The following is a 19,363-nucleotide window of genomic DNA, read 5'->3' on the forward strand; positions in this document are numbered from 1 at the left end:
AACCAAATGTGCCTTTATCCTCCTGGAAAATGCATGTCATTTTAAGTTTCTCTGTTTTTTTTAATATATGGAATGGTAGGTAAAGGCATTTTACCAATAACTTTATCAACTCAATAATAAACATGCATTCAGAAAATCAGAGAAAACTCAATATATGAAATATAATATTGTCTTGGTACAATAAATGAAAACTTCAATCAAAAGGCATCATTTCAAAAAGACCACTAGACGGGTCAGACTCCAGAAACAAGGAAGTATGTTTCTAGTTTACAAGTTAAACTTCAGACTTGGATCATTATGCCACATGCTGAAGCCATGGGAGGGTGGAAAGGTCTCAAAAGACTGAATATAACAAAATCTGGTTTTAAGGTGATGCTGTTTATCCCAACAATTATATAATAAAAATAATGCAACACCACATGGCAGATCTTTTCTTTTTTCTATACTATCAGGTCCTGTTGAGAAGTTCATGAATTTCCGCATAACCCATACTTTCGTAGGGTAATATTGTACAAATCGACTTGAGAAGTGAGCAGAAGAAAAGGCCCTCAGCTGGCGGGATGAATATTGTTTCGTTCCAAGATGGGACATGGGATGTAAACTATTAAGGTATGATTAAATTGATCGACCAGAAGAACGAAAATGAGGTCATATGCTTGTTATGATAGCTAATTGAGAATACAACAATAGCGTGTAAGTACCCCTGGTGCCTGAGCAGTCGAAGCCATTATATTAATTGCTCACCACAGATGAAACTTAAATGCTACGCCTTGAGTAGGATGCATAAGCCTGCAGACAGAGGTTACATTCAGGACAACCTTTTATCAGCAAAATCCAGTACTGGTAACTAAAACCCACTTTAGAAACAAACTCGTTAACTAGGATAACTAGCAAGACTATCTACTGTGCTGTAACAAAATCTAAATGATAATGGATAATACAGCCAACGGATGAGGTATACAAGTGTTGGAGACAGGGCAAGAAACTTTTCTCTGAACCCCAAGTCTTGGTACATATATAGTACACTAAGAAATCGTATCGGTATCGTGCTTGCAAAAGGGGAAAAAACAGATTTATACAAAGGCGCGAAGATGGCACTAAAAGTAGCCTATTGCAGTTGTCAGCCATGTTTAAAGCGGACCCTGAGGTGGAACGAGTTAAAATGATAATGAATAAACAGCAGTTATAGCAATCGATTCTTCAGGTCAGCTAGCCAGCTAACATGCAGTCTTCTCTTGAGTTGTCGGAAATTTGTCAATAATGAATTAAGAGTAAAGGCCTTACCTTCTGAAGTCATGAATAATGAATTATGGGACAGCCCTAAGATCAAGAGAGGGCATTCATCCATTGATCTGGTAATGATGATTTAAATACTTGGAATAATGCTAACCTGTGTCTCTTCCCCCACTTGTAAGTTGTATAGCCCTTAGAAGCTCCACCCTTCAATGTTTCATGGCCACATTCTACAGCTTTTCTTCTCAGTGAGCACAAGGAAGCAGATGGCTCAGTTAGAGTGGCACTGTCCTCTGTACTATGGTCAGGCCCGTCAGGGAGATTAGCTTTCGCCATATGCCTAGAAATTTCATTTGACAACTCAGGGGATTCTTGATTCTCCCCTTTTATGGTTTCTTCTGGCAATGTCCTTCCAGTATCTTCCTTGCTGCTGCTTCCCCACCATTTGATAGAAACAGATGACAAGCCACTCGCTGGAAATCCACTTTTAAAATTCCTCCATGTAAGTAGGAATGCCTCTATATTGGATCATATTGGACCAACTATTATGTGAAAACTTATTTTAAACAGAATGACATGTTCAAAAAATTTTGGTCATCCAGAGACATCGTATTTCAGTGGTTTCAGTTTGGCACTAAAAGCTTACAACTAAAGTAGTTTTCTCTTTCTTTTTATTTTGCTCTTTCCAATTAGGATATTCAAAAACAAGATCTGAGTGGAATGGTCATTTTGACCTTACTAAGCTTCAGTCACAAACTAGAGTAAATTCCTTCTATCTCTATTTTATGTTTACAAGTCCAACAAATGGCACCCTTCTAATTCCATCTGATTTGACTTTAACTTGGATCACTTCCTCTACTAAAAACTTGTAAAGATCATTTCGTTTGGTTTTCGACACCTTTGGCTCTATCTAGGAGCATTCGATCAGTTTTCGGTCAACTTCCATCAGCATTGGTGCTGTTATTAGGTGATTATGGCCACTAACTATTAAATTTTGCCTCCACTCCAAATCACTAACAAGCTACACCATGCCAATTTTGTCATATCTTAAACTTGGGTCCTTGCAATTCCGATGAACCTTCTGCTCTTTAGCTGAAGGTTTTTGGTCTTTTATGACCCCTTCCTTGGACTCCTTACTTGCCAGCTCATATCTCCTCTACTTTTTCTAGCAATTAATTGGCCAATATATTTTCTTAATGGATCAACCGCTGTCCTCTTCTTGCTACATAAAATCTTAATAAAGATTCAAAACATCAGTGTTTTGGTTTCAGGCATACCCAATGAGTTTTACGGTTTGCAGTTTTGGTTAAGAATCACAGAAAACCTAAAATAAATAATAAAAACAGGAAAAGTGGAAAATAGATAAAAACAAGGTAAGCAAGGAAAATCAATTGGCATCATTTAAAAGCATATTGTACTGTTTTAGGACCTTTGAATGTGCTGTCACACATACGGCCAACGTTACCCTCATATGCAACCAAGTTGCTTGTTAATCACTTAGGCACCAAAATAGGCCAAAACCACTTGCACATGTGATCTGACCAGTATGCAAGTAAACCAGAGATATATGGGATGGACAAAGATATGAGGATTGGCCAACAAGCTGTAAGAGAAACAACCTGCACAATTCAATGCAATTACACACAAAACACAATAAAATAGTTCAAGCACAGAAATAAAGATAGAAACATAGTAGGCACAAGAATAATGTAGTTGGCCCAGAACTGAGCTATGTAAGCCTTCAAAAGTCACAGAGAGATCCACTAGAAATCAAGAAAAAGATGTTCCCTAACAATATTTCAAACACATGGAGTGATACAGCCATTCCCCTCGAAGAAACCCCTAGTAAATATTACAAGAATAAGACGAGATTGCCGCTAACCTTCTGAGAGAACGCCCCACTTTTTGTTGCTAAAATCCTTCTCATGCTGCAGCCTCCTCGATAACCTAAAAAGCCCTTGCTTTCTGTATGCAAACTTAACCTTAAACACAGGGCTCCATTAAATAATTCCCAAATACCTAGTAAAGAGACTCCACCATTTGATGCCTATACATAAAACAATCCAGAACATTCACAGAAAAGCATAGCTGGAAAAGGGAAAGAAAAAGAACCAAGAACATACTAGCATGCTAGAGTTCCATGTGAACTTTCTTTTCCTTTCCTCTCAACGGCAGCCCTTTCTTTCCCTCCTTGAAATACACGTCAATGGGAAATCTTTTCCCCTTCATTAGTGAGCCAAGCCCCGCTTCCAGTAATACAAAAAAGTATATAAACCATACGAGCATAATATGGACTCATCTTTGTTCTTTGCCAACCAACACAAGAGTGAACCGTTCCCCCTCTTACTACAAAACTCACAGCTGATTGCTTTCTAATTCCAAATAAGTCTGAATACCCTTCAGCTTATTTGTTGTTTTGCCCTATGTACAAAACAAGACACTCCAACAAGGCAGGACATGTTGAGAAGGCTTTAAAATTCACTTCACCCTTTATTTATCTTTCAACCATAAATAATAGATGGAGAGAGAATTCGACAAGAAGAGAGCAAAGGGAATAATGATAGCAGCTGGCAATGAATGTCAAACAGCAAACTTACTCAGACAACAAGTGGCAGATCTCAGGCAATGGACAAAAAGCAATGAAGTCTGCTTTTATGTTGAATGTCAAACAGCAAACTTACTCAGACAACAGGTGGCAGATCTCAGGCAATGGACAAAAAGCAATGAAGTCTGTTTTTATTTGAATTTTCTGCCCTCCGCATCTTTTTACTCCAACTCCTCCCTCTTACTCTGCATCCTGCACTCTGCAATGTTATCTCCACTTCAACATCTGCTCCCTCTTCAATAATGTGAGTTAATTTATAACAGTTCTGAGGCTATTCTGACCAAAAGCTTACTAAATATCCTATTTTCAAATCTTATATGCAAAAAAGTCATCCCTTGATATGTCAAAAGATTCGACTTGATTTCCAAAATCTACGAGAACAACAAAACCCAAACATAGCCTTCTTTTTCAATTATTGATGTGTGGTCGGTTCTGTTCGGAAAAAGGTTTGAATAGGAAACTTCAAAAACCCTTAAATCTAATGAAATCATGTCTCAACTAGAGTTGCATGAAGCAGGAGCAGGAACAAAATGTGATCCTGGAGAATGATAGGAATCAAGACTAAGATGCATAGAAAAGGACCATACTTATTAATAATAATGAGACCTAAATGAATGGCAAGTTTTAAAGAAAAAGCATTACAATGTAGATCAAATCAGGCACTCAAAGAAAGGGGGAAAAAATGAACGTGAAATCTGCTTAGCTCTGACAGGGTTCTGCCTAGTTTTCCTCCTTTCACTTTCCTAAACATTTCTGATTATCAGCCTAAAAGCAACAAAACTAATATTTTCATTTGTTTAATATATTTCATTCCTTTCTTTTCTTCCATCCAACTGGAAAACTGTATAATAGAGAATCTAGTAAAAAGAAAAACGAAAATAACAAAAACTCAAAACAAAGAAAAAACATAAAATAAAATAGCATCGTATGGCCTGGAACATAATGGGAGCACATATGATTTGGTAACCCAAGGGTGGAAACCAACCTCTCATGTTGAACTCTTCAGACCAAGATAACTAGGCAAATGGATTTTAGTAACCGCTAAGATCCTGAACCATGTTCGTAATTTTCAAAGTCACACATATCATCCATCATAAGATCATATTTGATTTTTAACATATTGTCTAATGAACATTGGGATGCCTTCTGCCTTTCACAGTATTCTCTTAACAAATTGTCATTTCACTAACGATTGATTCGAGAACATGATTTTGAAGACTGCAATCAGTTATTTATCAACTGACAATCTTTTCTCTTTCGTACAGACTTCATATTCCTTGCATGATTCGGATATAAACCAGATATCTTTAACTGGGTTTAAAAAAAACAAGAATCCTTCCTTAACATTGTCACACAAATTGCACACTTGCTCCTGAAAAAGAACAATAAAGCATTCTGACAGCAACAACAACTGCAAAAAGAAAACAAGGGGAAAAAAGCCTCAATTCTGACACCTTTAATTTTTAGTTCAAGAAATGCCTCAAGCCGCCTGGCCAAAAAAGTAGGAAAATTGAAGCTAACGATCCACCAAAGAATCAAGAAAACCAATCTGAAATAATTGACGACGAAAAGAGAGATAAGCAAGCCATAACATGCCGATAGGAGAAGAATCCAAATTTCTCCACCTCAGAAAATGGGATTCTTCATATGCCAGCACATCAGGAAAACCAATCCGAGGACTTCTCGAAGACAAGAAGGACATACTCAAGCCATTACATGCCAGTAGGAGAAAAATCCAAGCGTCTCAACCTCAAAAGAAGACATCTTTGCTTTAATGATTCAAACCAATGCAGAGACAAGAAACAAGAAATCAAGAAACTGCAGCGGAAATAGGAAGAAAGAGGTACCAAGGACAGACGCGGCCTCCGCAATGGGGAGGGAGAAGTACTTGATGATCTCCTCCAAAGAGAGCTTCCAGCTGGACGGCGGCGGAGCGGCGCTTCTGCCTGGCTGCAGTTGGTGATCGACCAGCCGCTGCTGCCGCTGTTGGGGGTTCCCTGACTCGGACGCGGACGTCATTTAAAATATGCAATCGTAAATTCGTAATCCAGAAGAAACTAAAACTAGCGTGAGGAGCGTGTGGGAGGAGGGGGGGAGGCAGGAGGGGAAGGATTCGATACGGTATCTTGGTTGGATTTTCGGTCTGGTAGCGAAGGGGCGTAGATCAGGAATCCAAGATCATCGGCTAGGGTTGGGGGCAACGGTCGGTTTCCTAAGTAATTCATATTATAAATGTCTCCAGTAAAAATCAATTTGCCCCTTCATGCGTTATGCAACGGTTCACATAACGACACGCACAACATCTGGACGGCAGACTAGACCATGACATGGGCCATCATAGGCCCATGATATCGGCGCAATATCACATCAACATGCCATCATGCCTAATATGACATCAATCTGCCATCAAAGCACGCAATGCTTGCGTCAGAGACGGCCACAACCGAAAACGTCCCTCCAGGGAGAATAAAGATGATTTGATTTATTCATCGTGGAAATTGATTTCCTAATTGGCACGAAGCATTCCTCACGACATGTATCGCGGGTTCTCCATGTCAAGCATTTCATTCTGGATGACATGTTTTAAAATAAAACATGCATGCATTAAGTAGTGGAATTGATGCAGGCGTTTCAAATGTTAGATACATAGAGCTCGTTTGGTTCGTGGAAAAAGAAGAAAGAAAAGTATGTTCAATAAAAAAAATTAATGAGGTGTTTTTTATTTGGTTAGAGTTTTCAAATGAGGAAAACGGAAAAATCATATTCCCATGGAAATATGATTCCAATATTTCGAGCTTGTTTGGTTCGCAGGAAAAGAAGGGAGGAAAGTGTTGTCAACGAAAAAGTAATGAGATGACTCTTGTTTGATTGCAGTTTTCAAAGGAGAGAGATTGAAAAGTTGTATTTCCATGGGAATATGATTTCCACATTTCATGGGAAAGTCTTTCCCTTGAGAAACATGGGAAAGTCTTTCCTTGATAAACATGAAAAAGTTACTTTTCCATTATGCGGAAATCACTCCATTTTTATTTTTTTCCCAAAAATGCCCTTCAGCATTAAAGAAGCATTAAAGAGACATTAAAGACCTCATTTTTATTAAAGGCATAATAGAAATTATACATAACCTTTTCAGGAATGTGGATGGCCAACCAAACATAAGCACTTTGGAAATTTGTCACTTTCTCATGGTCAACTAAATATGCCAAAAGTATTTTCCTAGGCATCCTTTTCCTACGAATTTGTTTTCAAATGAGGGAGACGGAAAAATTATATTCCCATAGAAATATGATTCCTACATTTCATGTAAAAATTATTTTTCCGTGAACCAGAAATCACTCCATTTTTATTTTTTTTCCAAAAAAGTCCTTCAGCATTAAAGAGGTATTAAAGACATAATTTTTATTAAAGGTATAATAGGAATTACACATAACTTTTTCAGAAAAGTAAATGGTAAACCAAACATAAGCACTCTGGAAATCTGTCACTTTCCCATTGTCAACCAAACATGCCAAAAGTACTTTCCCATGCATTTTTTTTTCAGGAATCTGCTTCCCAAAAATCATATTTATAGGGGGAAAAATACTTTTCGCGAGCCAAACGAGCCTATCGTGTGAATGTTACAATAAAAGCAACATCCATAACCAAATGCAAGGACACAAATAAGTGTAGCAATGATATCAAACACATTGAATGAATCAAATTGTGCAGGTGGACTATCTGTTCATCACAAAATAAGAGCAGACCTACTTGGATGGTAGATTGGATTTCGTAGGTCCATTTTGGGGGGTCACCTCATAGATGTGTTCCACAAAAATCCACATCGATTGAGTTTCGCAATTGGCCTTTCCACCTTATGTATACCTCCAGATTAATATATGACATGACTCATTTCTGAAACAGCAATAGGTTCTCTAGTTCTTGCCCTTTTATTAATAAAGTTGATGGCTATGGCTCCCTTTGCATTTAAAAGAAGAGGTTATGACCGGAAGGAAGACCTACTGTAGTTTATACGATGAGCTAAGTTATTTTGATCATCTGTGGAGGTGAAAAGGAGAGGGAATCAATGATGATAATGAAAAGATAATGATAGTTCATCACCTTGCGCTTTCATTATTAACAATTTGGATGGTGACTAAGATCTTAGTTTCTGGCTCAGTCGCTACTTGTTTTGCTTGGCGAAAACTAAAAATGGGCTCCATGGTTGTATTGTGCTGCAACGGCTACCAGAGCTATCAGCAATATTTGTCTATGTATCTACGGTTGTGATATGTTATGTGGGACAGCGCAAGAAGAGAGTGATTATGATGATATCATGATATGAGCACCTATGTTTGTACAAAATATTTTAACCAAATAACGTGATTTTAACAAAGAAGGTAATGTCTGATTGACACTCTAATGAAGGCACAATGCCTCGTGTTTGTTAATCGTTATACCTCATGTCCAGGATAGACACTCTGATAAGCTAGTAGGTTGCATGTTATCTCATCTCATCATGCAGTCACTCTTATATAATAATTGTTTTCCTGTTCATGGATTACACATATCGATGGATTTTTATAAGACAAAATGATTTCAAGATTCTTCTTCGGGCTAAACTAGTCACACTCTAGTTGCCTAACATCCCACATCTTGATCATATATATTTCCTATATAGCTAGCTAGGTGGTCATGAATCTGCCATCCCCAATTGGTAATGCTGGATGATAGACCCCAGCTAGAAATTTAATCATCTCTATCTATCGATCTATCTATCTATCTATATATATATATATATATATATATATATATATATATATATATATATATATATATATATATATATATATATATATATATATATATATATATATATAATATTAATAACCACTCTATTCTCTACTTCATTTCCAGTTTGGCATGTTGCTGATGTCAATCAAATATATTGCACCAAAGGCTACCATATAGAACAAAAAACTAAGTAGTGGATGGCCCCCAGAATTTTTGAAAAAAAATAAATGGTATAAACTTGCGCCAGATAGAGATAGGTCACCTACAAGAAGAATATGCTGCATTTCCCTGCAAGCAGTTTAACAATGAGGAGAGAGAAGAAATCGGACGATGGAACCGGAAGTAAACCACGAATATAGCAACTACTGGATAATAGAAGCAGGGCCGATCCGCGCAGCCAACGCATTCATTGCAGGGCCATAAATGCGTAGGCCTAGTTGAGTAATTGTGGCTGGATTTCCTGGTTCCCGGGGCCCGCACCTCCTCCTACCCATGGACCATGGTTCCAACCTCCAGGAAGCCTGGACCACTCCTTCCCTTACACATCATCGCCCGCGGATGATTCCATTCCCCCATCAATTTTTCACATGGCCCCCAACACTGACTTGGGACCGGAGACTTCCCCACGCTGACGTGTCCTCGAACGATAGGCCGAGCACATCCGTCGAGACGATGAGCCCAACGCCTCGTCCACCATGATATCGTTCCAGTGCTTACTCATGGCTCGGTTCAACCGAGCTACGAACCCAGGCCTCCTCTCTTCACAGAACTTGAAAAATCGTGCAACACTAGGTGGGTCCTCATCCTCTCCCCAGCACGAACCACCAGGTCGTAGTGGAACGGCGTTGCCGGCGAACCCGGCCGACAAGCTAAGGTACTCCACCATGGCGTCCACGAGCCACTTCGGCGGCGCGCCGCCCACGTCCCAGAGCCAGACGCGAGCCATGGCCTGTTGCACCGCCGAGACCAACGACAACCCCGGATCGGCCTCGGCCATCACGCTCGGGCTCACATGAATCACGTAGTCGCCGGGAAGGTGGGGATCATCTCCATGACTAACTGCCACGACCCCGCTGAGGTTCTGGCCGGCCAGGCGGAGGGTCACGCTGCGGACCGGCTTGCGAGGGTACAGTTCGTTGGGGTAGAGGATTCGTTCCACGAATTCGCTGGCATTCAGGACAATTCGGGCAGCCCTGCCGTTGGAGACGAAGAGGAGATCGAAGCGCCGGGCGGCGAGAGTGCCGGTGGGGGCGGCGTTGAGGATGGACACGTCGAAGCCTTTGCCGGCTTCGAGGTTTGCCCAGAGAGAGATGGATGCGAAGATGAGGACGAAGGCGAGGCCAGCGAGGGTGGTGGGGGGATCGGCGGAGGATTCACCTGCAGGAGAGTTGGTATTAGCACTGCTACATGGGGTGGTGGAGGTGTTGGGATCGGAGAGCAGGGGCTGCTCCATGGTGAAAGTAGCAGGACCCAATGATGAGAATGTGGAAGGAGGAAAGAAAAATTAAATGATTCGGTGAGCCATCTTATTCTTATTATAGAGTTGAAATTAATGGAACCGTGTCTAATTAATTACCGACGTTCCAAGTCATCATCTCCCATCATGTTTAATAGACAACGATCGATGACATGCGAGCAAAGATAAGAATAAAATGAGCAGTTATGAGTGCTTGAAAATTTAAAAAAAAAAAAAACTGCTCGAATGTTATAATTACAGAATAGTTAAAAAAAAGAGAAAATCCAAGTAAAAAAAATTACCTTAAATAGGTAAAGAATGTGTATAGGATATGCTAGTAATTGAGAGATTGAGAAAATATCCACAAATTCATGGCTACGGTGCGTTCTCAACGTTTGGCTAAAGTTTCTTTTGTGTTTTTCTTCTTCCTCTTTTTTTCCTTGGAAGGCAATATTGTTTGATTAAAGATTAAAGACAGGAATAATTATGTGGAGCAGCGAGGGCAGCCATACCTGTCGGACCAGCTTGGGTAATGGCTGGATATACGTGATGGAGTTTGGGTGGACGGAGGGAGTAGCGACCGCAAATGATACGAAGGAAACCTTTCAGGTGGGGCCCCCTTTTTGGCAGTAATACGGCGAAACTATTCGCGTGCAAAAGGTGTGTTCCACCGTAAGCGATGGGGAAACCTAGAGGCACGTCCAAAAGGGTACCGTGGCAATATCTGCAACATCTGTGCTACCGTATAAAGCAGGGCGCAGTTCGTACAAAGCGACCTCAGAAAAGACCACCAATTTTATCGTTATCAGCTTGGATCTAGTATGCAATATCCAAAGACGCTAGCTTCCATATTTTTTTAATATGCTAGTTACTATTATAATATTATTAGTTTATATACCAGCTTTTTATCATTTTCGAGTCTTGTTTGGGACAAAAGTCTCAAAATTGTACTAGATAGGTCTGTAGTAAATAATTTGTCAAAAAAATAAATAGATACGGATCCAGTGTTCTTGAATCCTATAATTTTTTTATTTTATTTTATTTTTATTTTGACAGATTTTTCATACAATACATATACAAATACATCCAATAAAATTAAAAAATACAAGCTCACAGGCGGCTCTCTCTTTTCTGACCACAGAGTGTATAATATTAAAAGTAATAGTTAATAGATGCTTAACAAATAAGGATCCATAAAATTGATTCCAAATGAATACAACAAGAGTTAATAATTGTGGTTATAGTTTATCTTATTGATTTCAGGATTTACAATGCGCATGTGAGCACTAAAAAAAATTATTAGATACAGGGACCAACAAAAATCCCAATCTCTCTATTAAAAATAATCAATTGACTATCTTTTTTGAGTTAACCCTAAAAAAAAAAAAAATCTCGTGGCTGTTATTTACATTTTTCCTTGTATGCTAGCTAAGAAAGTGACTTCCAAAACTATCTATTGTATACTTACAATCATATGTGCTCATCATATACTTAATCATGCCATAGCTGTCTGCTATCAAGTACTGCAGCACTGTAAACTCACAGTTTGCACTGTAACATGAATGATTTGCTTTAATTAGGCTATCATTGGAGAGTAAAACATATAAATCATTGCATATCTGCAATTATAATTGTGACGGTTCTCGGCCAGTTCTGCCTGTTTTTTCTTATTTTTTGTTGTTGGTTTATCTATTATCTATATGGCCGTCCGTTGTGAACAAAAGATAGTTATGGAAGTTTGTGGTGATTTTGCGGAAGCACCAAAATGTGTTATCATAATTTGGCAACTAGCTATAAGAACATATCTATTTAAATCTACGCTATTGACAGGGTGCTTTTCTCACTTCCAAAAAAAATACATGGTGGCTGGGGACCCATGGGTCGATGCCCTCCATTTGCATCTTTGGCCGACTACGGTTAGTGTTGAGGCTGGGGAGGGTCTGCATGTCTGTGATCTTATGACCCCCGGAGGGAGGGGCGGTTGGGATGAGATTCGACTGGCCCAGTTTTTTGGGGAGCATCTGGTGGAGCGGGTCTGATCCCTCTCTTTACGAGGGAGTGGTGGACCAGATGTGCGGGTGTGAAGTTCCTCTACCAGAACTAGGGTTAGGGTAGGCGATCTTTCCCGCATTCTTAGGCGAGAGTATGAGCTTAGGCAGGACTTGCCTGGCAATTGGGACTCCACTCGAGGGTCGCGTTGTTCCTCTAAAAGGTGGTCTGGGACCGCATTTCCACAAGAGCTGTACTTGGAGGACGAGGATTGAGGATCCCATTAGAGTGTGGGGTTTGCAGTGTGGACGAGACGGTGGACCATGCCTTGTTTCAATATACATGGGTTAGGGCCACCTGGTGTCTGGTAGGGGTCCCGTAGGTGGTGTGGAGCCGTAGGGACCAGTTCTTACAGGCCATACGTCAGGGCTCAGTGTCCCCGGTGCTTCGTCAAAAGGCGGTCTGAGCGAGCTGTACTGTCTATCAGATCTGATTGGCCAAGAATGCTCGTACATTCGGCGAACGACGTATGTCGCCGAGATTTGTGGTGGAGAATGCTCGCGTTTAGGCGGCAAAGCTGTGTCATACCACCTCCATTGGAGGGACCTTGATAGCTCGGGACATCTGGGGTTCCCACTCTGCTTCGGCAGTATCCCGTACGGTGTATTTCACCTGGGAGCCCCCACCCTCGAGTTTCCTCAAGGTCAACTTCGATGGGTCCGTCCTGAACGATGGCATGAGGGGAGGTGTGGGTTTTGTTATTCGGGACCCGTCTGCCAGGGTTGTGGCTGTGGGGGTAGTCAGTTATTTGACACTTCGATTTCAAGTGCAAAGCTGAGAGCTACTTGAGCGGGTCTTCGCCATGCCCGGTGTGTGTTACAGGCTAGGTCCATCATCCTGGAGGGTGATTTAGCCACCGTTATCAGTTGGATCCAGGGGGGTCTAAGGGGTAACGGTTGTGACCATCCATTACTCCGAGACATTTGGACTATGGTTAGGATTGGAGGGGCCTTTCAGGCCAAACATATTTATCGTGAAGCCAATGGTGCTGCGAATTGGGTGGCTGCATATGTAGTTTGTCACTCCGGTGGTACCTTGTAGACTGGAGATGGGGAGGTGCCTTTGGCACTTCGAGGTATCCTATTTTTTGACTTTATCCGTACCCACTAGATATGATCCAACCGTTCCAGCAAAAAAAAAAAAAAACATGGTGCTATTCTCAAATACAAATCTATATTTTTGTTTGCTTTTTTTTCTTGTATCAAATTAAAGTAGTTTATAGTCTTCATCAATTTATCATTTTACTTTTACTTTCTATAGCTCCTGACGTCATGTTGGATGATATCAACAGAGCCGGTTGATGGCCCCAACACTTGAGAGAAATCCTCATGGATTCCCCTCCAAGAGCTTCCATCATTGCAGCAGTAGCAATAAGGACGCCATCTTTGGCCATATGAATTCAGCGTCCGAAATTTTAGTACAGAAATATGCCACATTTCAGTACCAACACTGAGAAACGGGTTCCTCTTGGGTTGGAAACCGCTGCTAAATTAGTTCCCGACTTGGACTCGCCGTAAGATCATCAAAACTCCACGACAATTAACCACACACTCAAGACACTTATCGCATGTCATCATCTTCGATTTTGGAGAAACATATTTGCAATATCCTTCAAATTATTAAAAAAATTATGAATTGATTCAAAAACATTTGATTATTCTCAATTAACATAAATTTTATGATTTATTTATACATTATTCATGTTGTTATCGTTGTGGTGGTGATTTTTTTTACTGTCATTTATTATTTCTGCATCTCTTATACTTATTTCCCAAATAAATAATTTTAAAAATATTTTAAAAAGTTCTTACTTTTTAGTTTTATTATTTTAATTTCTGCCTTCCAAATTCTATCTTAATTTTTCACAAATTCTTTTAGAGCTTTTTTGTTGAATTCTGGAATATTACATTTGATCGAATGATTCCTGAACCCTAAACTAATGACTATAAGTTAAGGATAATTTTATTTATTCATAAATTTAACAAATATATCATTTTAAAAGTCTTTTTTTGGTTTCATTGTCTCAAAATAAGAATTCGAATAATTGAAGTATATTAACTGTAGATAAGGCATTTTAAAATGATAAGTAAATATGGCACCATGTAAAGCTTTGTGAACACATTTAAGGCTGTCATTTGGGGTCTAATATTGCTCATTCTTGCCGAACTAGCGAAAAAAGAAAATAATTATAATATATTTAATATAAACACTAAAATTTTCTCCTATATATAAGATTTTTTACCCCATGCAAAAATTCTTTATCTCACCCTCTCTGTTCATAGCAACCACATATTTTATATGAGGATAAAATAGTAACTTGATCGTTTGGGGTCTTTTCCGTTCAAACCTAACCCTATTTGTTCTTCAAAATTCAAATTTGTCATTTAGTCTAAACCCTCTATCTTAAATTACAAAAGTGCTACCAAAAATAATTATTTAATTCAAAAATGGTGTAAAGAAAATCTGGTTCTTTATCAAGGACTGCCAAGTCTAGGGGGTGAGGTAAAGTAAATAATAATAATAATAATAATAATAATAATAATAATAATAATAATAATAATAATAATAATAATAATAATAAAACAATGAAGTAAGGGTAAAGTTGCCTAAAGAATAATCTTTACATAAATATGGATAAAGATAGAGGTGAACAAGTGACTCTTTGGTTCAAAAGTGATTACGTTGTGAACGCAAATCAGTTGTGTTTTAACATTAAATTTTTTACATACAATTATATTAATCACGAGATCAAGATTAGATGATGGTGAACAAGATTGACCTTGCTTACTAAAAAACGAAAAACTGGATTGAGTAGTTTTGTCGCACAGCTATCCATGGATCACATGCAAGCTCGCAGACAAAATCAATGCATCGAAGATACGGAAGAGACCCAGCTGGCCACCGTTGAGGCACGAACACACAAAGCAATTTAGGTATTGATCGGACTGAAATATCTAGAAGAGCTCCAGATCACAGCTTTGGATAACAGCTTTGTTATATCAATTAAAGTGAAACTTCGACTTCTGCATCAAAGTTCGTCGCCTGCGCAATTCGCCAGCCTGCAGCTTCGGCTCACCTTTCTCTCCGGACTCCAGATAAGTAGATAACATGACTTGGCTGCCGGCAAAAGCTGGTATAGGCCCGGTAAACCCATTGTCTCGAGCTTCGTTCAAAAGTATCATGAGAGAAGCTCACAGGATGCTTCTCATGGTAAGCCAGATCGACCACGTACAATAGCGTGGCCTCTGGGACTCTCGGGTGAGACTAATGTAGCACTCACTTGCTGGATAAGTTGGAATATATAATACTATAAGTTGAAGGAATATAAAATCTATTCTGGAGAATACTATAACTTTATGCTGGATAGAATTATTCAGCTGCTAGGTTCTCATTGAAACAAGTGAAACAAAAACAACTGTCGCCATACAAAACAAATTCCACATATTGAAGTTCGCGGGGTTCACGCCATCGAAGGGCTTTTGCGGTTGATGTGCCTGCTGGTGAGCTGCTTTGTACCATCGAGTGTTGGTCCTAAAGTTTTGGACCTTTTGGTGACTGGAAGAGTTTTTGCCGTTTTCACCTCTCCTTGAGTTGATAATTGGCTATCGTGCCTCGCCTGTAAAAGTTTGCAGTCGGACCCCTCGGAAGATGGCAATTTGTTGAGGGGACAGACGGACCGCTAACCCAAGTTGTGGTGTAAGTAGGACCACGTCCAGGTACCCTTAAATTATCCCCGCCAGGTGAAGAGCATGGAGATCGTGTAAGGAGAAAAATAAACTGATGCAGGGTTTAATAGTCACGTCATTTTGTTAATATATACTGTGCAAATTATCTATGCAAGGGCAGATAAGGTGACATATATATCTGGATACAAGTGATGACACGTACGTAAATCGGATGCGAACCGAGACATAAGTTATTAATGTAGCAATAAAATGGAACTGAACATATGTTTAGTCCCCTTCTCCTCTCATCTCAGAAGACCATCCCTGTCTGCGTAACTTTATTGCAAGTCCGGCCGTGTGTCTTCCAGCCCACGCCTCACATGGCCTGGTTTAAAACGAAATCTGACGCTGGACCAGATGGGCCTCCTCCATGACGTGACAACAAGAGATAGGCCGAGCACAACTGTCGAGATGGCGAGCCAAGTGCAGGGTCCACCATGTGCTCGTCCCATTGCCCTTGCATGGCCCGGTTCAAGCGTGCAATGAATCCATGTCTCTGCTCCTCACAGTACTGCAAGAACCGCGCGTCGTCGATGTAGCTGCGGTCACCCCAACATGACGTTTTGGATGCGATGGAGAAATCGTTGGGTTTCAAATGGTGAATCAGACGGGCCGCCATGGTAAGGTACTCGGCCATGGCATTCAGGAGTGATGGAGGGGCCCCGCCCCGCCCGTTCCAGAGCCACACTTGGGCCATGCCCCGTTGCACTGCCGAGGCCATCGAGATTTGTACGTTGGCCTCCGCCATGACACTAGGGCTTACAAGAATAACGAAGTCGCCGGGGCGGCGACCGGAGCTCACCGAGACGAATTCGTTGAGGTTTTGGATGGCCAACTGAAGGGTGACGCGGCGGACGGGCTTCCTGGGGTACAGCTCGCTGGGGTAGAGCACGCGCTCGATGAAGTCACTGGAGTTGAGGATAAGCCGTGAGGCTCGGCCGTTGGAGACGAACATGAGGTTGAAATGCCGGCCAGCGGCGGTGTGGGTGTCGGCACTGAGGATGGTGATCTCGAAGCCTTTGGCGGCTTCATAGTTTGCCCACATGGAGGCGGCAGCGAGGCTGAGGAAGGCAACAAGACGGATGAGGAGGGCGAGGGTGGAGGGCGAAGCGGCTGGGGCGTTGGTGGAGTTGGAGACCATGATGAAAGGAAGGTTGGTGGGGGTGGGGATGGTCTTGGGGATGAAGGCCTGCTCCATCTGGAGAAAGACTGAATGGAACCTGGACTTCTTCTAGTTAAGTAACAAGTATGCCAGTCCTTCATATAAATAAGATAAATAGAAAGTGCAACCTAATCATCCCTATTCCCAGTCATTCACCTTTCCTTCTTACTAAGTGCTACCATCACTTTCTAAGTTTTTTCTTCTCATTTCTTCAAAGAGGCAGGTAGCTCAATTTAGAGCTTATCCTTTTACATCTGTGGCTAGCAATGAACTTTGAGACGGTGGTGGCTGCATCTGCTGTCGCATAGCGAGAGAAAGAGAAAGTAAGCTAACTTGTTATGTATCTTAGGACAAGGCAACAGGTGATGTATAGTAGAAACGAGAAACCTGCAAATAGAAATCTATTAATTTCGAGTGAGGCCCATCTGACCGATAAGCGAGCAGTGTTTCGTCCGCATCTGGACGGCCGGAACGTAGAGTTCTTGTCCAAAATGAAAACTTGGGATGGGCTCACGACATCGAGTCCTACCAAGGCAAAGAAATTTTTTGACAGTGAGGAGATAGCTAGCCAAAAGGGATCTGAGTAATTTGATGAGGAGTTAGGTAGATGTTGATTGGACAATTAGAACATCCAATGCGCGGTAGGAGGACGTAATCCTGCTTTACGATGCATTTGATTTGAGGGGCCGACATGTACAACAGGACATACCGTGCTGGATACTCGAATAGTTCAACCAGTGTCGCATCTGCTTCATGCAACTGTTTTTCCAACACTGGTCTACGTAAAAGGACAGTGCCAAAGATTGTGCATGCATGTGGTACGTGCGTGGTCTTGTGTGGATTCATGTTTTCGCAGAGAAATTTTGAACTAATGTTAGCTTAGTTAGCGAGTGCTCTGGTATTCAATAATAGATTCTTTTTGTTTTTTGAGTTGTCAAATATTGACAGTTTTTTTTTCTCTAAATATTGCAGTTTTATGATATCTGAGCTTCACTGGTATTAGCATATAAAGCTCTTGAAGACATGAACTCATGATACCTGCTACGATATCGCAAATGCTTCGCGTAGCTCTCAGATGTATGCCATGGCTTCTGGTACGTCACATTACTTCTGGGGCTCTGTCCGTGTCAGTTACCCTTTACATAAGACTATTAAAGGGTAAATTCACTTGAACTCGTTCACTTCGTGCCGCAATTTGGTAGCTGGTCTAATAGACTGCATCTGTTTCAAATAAAGAGTATGACTCGAATTCCGCATCGTAGCAGCCAGCAGCTATGTATATGCATGGGACATAGACCTGGTGCAACTGAAGTAGACTCTTTTAAGTTTTAGTTTTGAATACCTTTTTGATGCCTAAATTAGGAAGAGATCACGAATTTGTCATATATTAGCGGTACTTTCGGATATCGATGAATTATGTATAGAATCTTTTGAGTTAGGCTATCAATCATGAATAATCCATGAAGTAACCTAAAATTAATCAAACTATATGTATTTTATTAAGATTTTCGCTTAGCAATCTCTTCCAATAACCCAGATGTGCCCTACCAAAACAATTTATAGTCGTAATCGAAACGTAAGGTGGCAAACAATGTGGATGATGGTGTGTTAGAGCTCGGAAGGGAGGCATCTACTTAAGAGATTTGCTTAGTGGCTCACGTCGATCTGATGTCGGATGCTGGTAATTAGTCGATTCGTTGCCATTTCTGCAACTCGAGTGTCTCTGTAAACTGGAAACGTATGAAATAAACCCACTTGTATACGAAATCTGGGAACCAGAGAGTGACAAGAACATACCTACTTGCGTTACTGATTGGATTCATATATAAGACGTGGAGTGGTCCAAATTCTTTCTACATCAGAACTTATTGCACTTAGTTGTCAACCAGCCATCTGCTTGCAACCTTGGGTACCGCTTTCTTGTCAACACAAACTCAAATTTGCGAAAGCACGACCCAGAGCTCATGTGGAGCCTAAGTTGGCTGTCCTCAATATCTCTAGTTACTGGAAGTTACTGGAATTTTAAATATCTCTAGTTACTGGAACAACATTTGCTCAGCCAAAAGGTTATTGGAACTATCACATTGCCACCCTTATGGGGTTTCTAAGCATGAAGCAAAGCATTGATGGAGACATCAGAGCCGTTCCTTCAGATGATGGAGCCATCATAGCCCTTCATTCGTACCGCACCAGAGTTCGACATCAGGGCTCCCAGATTGGGTCCATTTGAGTCTGAATCACTTTTATTTTATTGTATTATTTGCTTTTGTCTTAGTCAAGTCAATTTGGCCAGTTATTTTGGTTATTAGACTAGTCAATTGGATTTATGTAATTCGGTCAATTTAGTGGACTAATTTTGGTAA

At 40.6% G+C, this 19,363-nt stretch overlaps 2 protein-coding genes and 1 pseudogene across 3 annotated transcripts; all 3 read right to left on the minus strand.

Moving 5' to 3' along the window:
- Positions 1–123: 123 nt before the first annotated feature.
- On the minus strand, positions 124–6,199 carry LOC103701776 (uncharacterized; annotated as a pseudogene). The gene is made up of 4 exons (XR_016398134.1): positions 5,624–6,199; positions 3,116–3,280; positions 2,776–2,852; positions 124–1,775 (listed from the first exon to the last, which is right to left on the minus strand). The product of XR_016398134.1 is annotated as an uncharacterized LOC103701776 (transcript).
- Positions 6,200–8,801: 2,602 nt separating this feature from the next.
- LOC120103669 (uncharacterized) lies at positions 8,802–10,862 on the minus strand. Its single transcript, XM_008783940.6, has one exon. It carries the CDS (start codon positions 10,059–10,061, stop codon positions 9,192–9,194), a length of 870 nt encoding a protein of 289 aa, XP_008782162.3. The 5' UTR covers positions 10,062–10,862; the 3' UTR covers positions 8,802–9,191.
- A 5,039-nt stretch (positions 10,863–15,901) lies between these two features.
- LOC103701759 (uncharacterized) lies at positions 15,902–17,270 on the minus strand. The gene has a single exon (XM_008783928.4). The coding sequence runs from the start codon at positions 17,034–17,036 to the stop codon at positions 16,155–16,157; it is 882 nt and encodes a 293-aa protein (XP_008782150.4). The 5' UTR covers positions 17,037–17,270; the 3' UTR covers positions 15,902–16,154.
- Positions 17,271–19,363: the final 2,093 nt, after the last annotated feature.

Source organism: Phoenix dactylifera, chromosome 12, assembly GCF_051530095.1.
Source record: "Phoenix dactylifera cultivar Ajwa chromosome 12, Ajwa_hap1_PhDact_Kaust_v1.1, whole genome shotgun sequence".
NCBI lineage: Eukaryota > Viridiplantae > Streptophyta > Magnoliopsida > Arecales > Arecaceae > Phoenix > Phoenix dactylifera.